General features: G+C 39.1%; 1 protein-coding gene across 1 annotated transcript; it reads right to left on the bottom strand.

The window, feature by feature from the left end:
• Positions 1-1227: 1227 nt before the first annotated feature.
• Positions 1228-3879, bottom strand: LOC142139972 (zona pellucida sperm-binding protein 4-like). The gene is made up of 6 exons (XM_075197834.1): positions 3832-3879; positions 3052-3170; positions 2106-2202; positions 1765-1920; positions 1494-1681; positions 1228-1317 (listed from the first exon to the last, which is right to left on the bottom strand). The coding sequence occupies exons 1-6, from the start codon at positions 3869-3871 to the stop codon at positions 1228-1230; spliced, it is 690 nt and encodes a 229-aa protein (XP_075053935.1). The 5' UTR covers positions 3872-3879.
• Positions 3880-6678: the final 2799 nt, after the last annotated feature.

The raw sequence follows: 6678 nt of genomic DNA, 5'->3' as shown, positions 1-6678 counted from the left end.
GCACACATCTTAAGAGTTTATTCATAGATCAGTCTGATGGAATTGTGTGCCGATAAATTGTGTGTGAGAGATTGTAGAGTAGACAAGCAGGGTGCAGTGAATAACCTGACACTGTGTGCTAGCTCTACTGTGCTGAAGGGATGATGATGCTACATGCACTGCTGCTATTGTAGGCGATACACCTACCTAGTGGTCTGTAACGGTCATGTAATTTCTTGTTTTGACCAGCACCACATATCCATCGTAAGGTGGACAGTTGGTACAGTGGCATTTTCTAAGGACTGATTGACTTTGTATTTAACCACCCGGTACAGCTGAGGAATTGCTGTTTGGGAGAAATGGAATAGAGGTGGAATTTTTATGGACACATCAACTAATCTGCTGAAACCTGATGCATTGATGATGGAAATTGAATGCACATCCAATGCCTCTATAGTGTCATGGCTGTAACAGGATGCTGGCTGTAATACTTCCAAACACTTGCTTCACAGACAATTGTTGCTTAAACTGTGCTTACTCTTCTTGGTCCCCATCTGTATAACAGTTCCCCCCACCAGCAGCAGCAGCTGTAGTGCTAAAGGATGCCTCTTGGGAATCATGGATTGCGTTAGGAGAGTCATTTTGCATTTGAAAATTGGATGTTGGACTATGTACTAATAATAATTAGGTTGATGGGGAAGATTACATTAGGTGTCTGTCCATTCTGCTGCTGCTGGACTGCTTGTCTATCCATTCTGCTGATGCTTGACTGCTTGTCTGTCCATTCTGCTGATGCTGGACTGCTTGTCTGTCCATTCTGCTGATGCTTGACTGCTTGTCTATCCATTCTGCTGATGCTTGACTGCTTGTCTGTCCATTCTGCTGATGCTGGACTGCTTGTCTATCCATTCTGCTGATGCTGGACTGCTTGTCTATCCATTCTGCTGATGCTTGACTGCTTGTCTATCCATTCTGCTGATGCTTGACTGCTTGTCTGTCCATTCTGCTGATGCTGGACTGCTTGTCTATCCATTCTGCTGATGCTTGACTGCTTGTCTGTCCATTCTGCTGATGCTTGACTGCTTGTCTGTCCATTCTGCTGATGCTTGACTGCTTGTCTATCCATTCTGCTGCTGCTGGACTGCTTGTCTGTCCACCACTGAAAGCGCCTACAAAACAAGGTGTCTAATCAACCAAACAGGAGATTTTATACTTAACAGGATTGCAATTTTGTGGTCTTTGACAACCCTACAGCATTAAAAAAGCCACATGCTGGCCCAGAAGAATAGAAAGGATCTTCTCAATGGACACATTGAAGATATCCATTGTTGTATCTAACTAAGAGAGTCAGATACACAGCAACCCCATTACTAGTCAATTAATACATAGAAGCCAGTCTACTTTGTAAATGGACAGAACATAAGGATTTTAGAGATTCAGAATACTAAAATGCATACAAATAAACTGAAAGGACACATTTTAGAATATTTTACTCCTATCGAATAGTCACTTACAGTTTGTGTGGTACCACAGTCCGACAATGGAAAACTGAAGAGTAGAAATGCATCGTTTTGAGCTACAGGCCCACATCCTGGATCCCTTGCTCTGGGAAACTTGATTGATGTTAGTATTAGTGTGGGCAAAGTTACACCCTTGGAAATAGCAACTGTAAGCTTACCATCAGTGGTGCACTGGGCAGTGACTACAAGGAAATGAAAATACAAGTTAAAAAATATATAAAATTCTCAGAGATCACAAATGAAACCTATGAAATACATTGCTTACCTTTGTTGCCAAAGTAACAGGGAACTCTGGAATTAGTTTGGTCATAACAGCAGCCGTTCTGCAGGCAAAGGTCCTGGGTATCTGCAGAACTAGCACATGGAAGTCGGTTTTCAATAGAGACGTCTGAGCACTCACTTGGAGTTGGAGCATCCTTTACTAGAAGGCAAGTCAGGACCAACACGGTTGGTCATTTGCAGAAGTGAGATTTGCAGTTTTCAGTCTATGGAAGTCTAAAAGAAAAAATGTCCCAAGGGCCAAAGAACACATTCTACACAGATGAGCAATCCATTTACTCATCCTATAATAAGTTACCATAATAAAGACATATCTAGAATTCTAACCTTCAAATACTGGGCACATCATGTCTTCTTTCTGGTAGACCTCCCATTCGCCGGTGGTGTTGACCTCCAGGAAGATAGTCATTGTGTAGTAGTTATTCTACATATGTCAAATCCAAAATAACAGGTATCATAATAAAATAAAAAATGTGTACCCCTACTATTGTAATCGGTTTCGCTTTAATGGCACAGGTTTTTTTTGTTGTTTTTTTTTTTTAGTTTTTTTTTAAGACAATGCAGAACAGAGGTCTAGCCCACCAGTTTGTACTTCAATACACCAAATAACCAGAAAAGGATAATAGAATACAGGGTTGATTGAGATTACTACAACAACAGTTTAGGGGAGGAACTTCCATGTAGCTGGCATTCTGTGCTGCTTTTTTTATTTATTTCTATAAACAAGAACTGCTGAATAACCATTGCTGGATATTTAGTGTACATTCTTAGAAACATGTAAATTTTTCAGCTATGTTCCCTTAATAAGCTACATATTACTGATAGGAGTACTTCTACATCCCCTTGAACATTTTACTTTGGCTATTTAGGACAATAAAAACTTCTGCAGATCTAAAAGAGAAAAGGTTTCTATTAAGTAACCTTGCACCTTTCTTCCACAATACATGCAGCTTATTCCCCAGATCATCATAGATCCAGATCAGCTCTCAGCACAGGTTAAATCTGGTCAGCTATTGACCCCATGGTTGACTTTTAAAGAAGTTTGTCTCATTACTTTAACAGTAGCTACAAGTTATTTTATATTCAATTGTAACTGTTGAAGCTTCTAACTTGCACATTATTACTTTATTGTTAAACATTTCTGCATTGAAGAAATTGATAGAGGCATACCTCTTTGTGTTACAGCCCCCTAATCTATTCATAGATACCCCATACCAGTTATTAAGGGCTCAAATTATTTACCAACTAAACAATTACATAGACAAATCTTTACCATCTTCTTAATGTAACGGCTGTCATAGAACACATAGATCTGAATGGATCCAAACTCAGGGACAACCCAGATACCACTGGAGTCATCAGTAACAAGACGGGTCAGTTTTCCTTCAGCACCTAGACACAGAAATAAGTCCCTTCTGTAGCACATTTACTATTAATGTAAGAAATAGAAGAGACAACATACAATGTTACATATAAGAAAGTATAATTCCATTTTGCATTTTCTGGATAAAAATGTCTAGTACTCATGGATAGGACAGTTCTTAAAATTCAGCTACATTTAAAGCATGTTTGACCAGGATCATAGCACTACTCTATGCCAGAGATAGGTGGTCTGGGCTGACAGCCGGTATGATGTAGAACTGTATCAGCAGTACTGTATTTCAACACCTGCTTATCTATGGGTACACAAGTATGGGGGGGGTTCCAAGCCGACGTGTAGCAAACAAAGAATATATAGACTTGTATCAGATGCAGCTCTATATAAGACAGTGAATACATTCAGCTGGTCTTATGAATGTAATAGCATTGCCATCAGCGCCACATTAATTGGGCACCAAGGCAAGTAGCTTGTGAGCCCCCTCTGCCAGTTTATAAAGGGTGCTGTGCATGCAGCATTGCAAAAGTAGGTTTGACTGCAGACCAATATGAAACCTCATTACACCTGCAGTGATAGCACCACCTTGCAGGAATTATACATGGTTTACCTCCAGAGTGAACTTCACATAGGTTATTTATTTTATTACTTATCCAATTACAGAACACATGATCTTACCTTGAACTGCAAGTCTAACAGAACCATTTGTACTATTCATAGTTTGAATATTATACTCTAAGCCCTCATCCCCACAAACCAGAGAAGGCTCCTCATAAAAATAGCTACTTGTTGTTAAATTCTGTGCTACAGCAAGAAACCAAGCTCCTAACAAGGCTGGACCCCAGACCCCCAGCCATGTCCAACACCCAAACATTGTACTCACAAGCACAACAATGAGAAAGGGATATCCTGTATATAATGCCTGAGATAGACAACTCAGGTGTTCCTAATCAGAGATTAGGGCTGTGCACTCCTATCAGTTACCAGCTGTAAGATTAGTGTAGCAGTGTTCTCAAGTGACTATCACTTATCTCACACTGCATTGTAGTAGCAACATGTTGGTGTTTGTTCTAAAATAAAAATAAAAAGTTGCCAATAGTGATCTACTTTAAACCTAATTAAATAGAGTTTGAAACACCTTGTAACATTACATATAAAACATCCTGCATTTTTAGAGGGGTTTTTTTTTGTTTACTGAACACCCCATGGGGCTATTTGGCTGTGTACTCTCAGATTTGGCTGTATGGAGACATTTGAAGTCAATTTTTGCCATATGTCATTTTTATTTCAACACACATCCTAAATATTTACTTTTAATATTTTATCATGCATGTCAGGTATATTTTCATTATATGTATAATATATTTATTATTCTTGCAACAGCATACTAATGTAAAAGATTGTTAATACGATTTCAGAGTAAAAGAGTTTCTCCACGTGAAGTGGGCTACATATCCTGTACACAGAGGAGATGCTGTTAACTCCTCTGCATGGCTGACAATGTTGTGGGCAGATTATTTATTTTATTCTGTTCCACAATACAGTCATGTTTTACAAAACGGCTTCTCTGGTCTCCTCCAGTAATAGTGCTACATAAGCATCAAATTAAATATAATTGAGCTTTCTAAATATTGTTATTGTTCCTGTTTTGAATTATTGTTAGGTCATTCCTTCTTTTTGCCCATAGATGTCAGTGTTACTATATCTATTAATTTATTAATGATTTCACTTCTATGACGAAAACTGCTTTATAGAGTGCAACATTCTAATAAAGAGGATGTTACAAATCAACGTATACTCTGAAGATTGTGCATTGTTCTAATGAAATATAGTGTCAAAATGATGAAAAATGCTCTTTTTTTAAGTGGTTGCTAACCAGGGCTTACATAGAGTATAATACACAGATGCCCAAATGTAAAAAGCAAAAAGACTTGTTTATATATTCCATTATATGTTTTTATTTTGATTTTCCATTACACTTTCCCTAACGAGCGCCAAACCTAGCCCTTTGGGGAGGTGTTGACAGATGCCCAAATGGCTCATTACTGAATTATACTTAATACATATGCATGGTGTGTATGCAGTTGTTGCAGTATTCAAATGGGAATGTATAAGGTACTGTAGTAGTTGACTATTGTGAATGGACCAATAGGATGCCAGGATTATTAATCTACCCATACTACTTCTTATCTCTAGCGATATATTTCCTAAACCGTTAAATAGGTCTCCAGCCTATGGCTGCATTGGTAAGAATGAAGGAAAAAATGTTTAATTATGAGTTGTATTTTTCTTTCTTTTCTACTTGTTATTTACCAACCATATATGTTTCCTGTAAAATAATGTGTTTATTTTTTTGGATAGAGGGGCATATGGCATAGAGAAGCCATTGTATAGGGAAGCACCTACTCTAAATATGGCAATGTACTTCTCCTGTGTGAGTGCAGTCTTACCATCAGTGTACGTCATTTGCACCTTCAGAGTAGAATAGGTCTTTCACTTCATGGCAGCATGTTATAACTAGAGATGAGCGCACTCGGATTTCTGAAATCCGAGCCCACCCGAACGTTGCCGATCCGAGTCGGATCCGAGACAGATCCGGGTATTGGCGCCAAATTCAAATCTGAAACTGAGGCTCTGACTCATAATCCCGTTGTCGGATCTCGCGATACTCGGATCCTATAAATTCCCCGCTAGTCGCCGCCATCTTCACTCGGGCATTGATCAGGGTAGAGGGAGGGTGTGTTAGGTGGTCCTCTGTCCTGGTAGATCTCGTGCTGTGCTGTTTAGTTCTGTGCTGTGCTGTTTAGTTCTGTGCTGTGCTGTGCTGTGCTGTGCTGTGCTGTGTTCTGCAGTATCAGTCCAGTGGTGCTGTGTGCTGTGCTTTGTCCTTCTGAGGTCAGTGGTGCTGCTGGGTCCTGTGCTGTGTCCTGTTCAGTCCAGTGGTGCTGTGTCCTGTGCTCTGTGCTTCTAAGGGCATAGTTATTTCCCCAATATTCCCCTGTGTTTAAAAAAATAAAAAAAAGTTATTTAAAAAAATACCAAAAACTAATTTAATTTTTTTTAATTACCACAAAATTTGCACAACCAATCCTGCAGTATAAGCCCATTGGTACTGCAATATTACCAAGTTCACACATTCAGCAGTAAAAGTCCAGTGGTACTGCAATATTACATAGTTCACACATTCTGCAGTATCAGTCCAGTGGTGCTGTGTCCTGTGCTCTGTCCTGCTGAGTTCCGTAGTGCTGCTGGGTCCTGTGCCGTGTCCTGTTCAGTCCAGTGGTGCTGTGTCCTGTGCTCTGTGCTTCTATGGGCATAGTTATTTCCCCATTATTCCCAAGTTTTTAAAAAATAAAAAAAAAGTAAAAAAAAATTAAAAATTAAAAATTAAAAAAAAAAAATATAATTATAACCAAATTTGCAAAACCAATCCAGCAGTATAAGTCCATTGGTACTGCAATATTACAAAGTTCACACATTCTGCAGTATCAGTCCAGTGGTGCTGTGTCCTGTGCTCTGTCCTGC

The sequence above is a fragment of the Mixophyes fleayi genome, chromosome 2 (assembly GCF_038048845.1).
Source record: "Mixophyes fleayi isolate aMixFle1 chromosome 2, aMixFle1.hap1, whole genome shotgun sequence".
NCBI classification, from domain to species: domain Eukaryota; kingdom Metazoa; phylum Chordata; class Amphibia; order Anura; family Limnodynastidae; genus Mixophyes; species Mixophyes fleayi.
The sequence above is the reverse complement of the archived record's forward strand: the minus strand, read 5'-3'. Positions and strand labels throughout refer to the sequence as shown.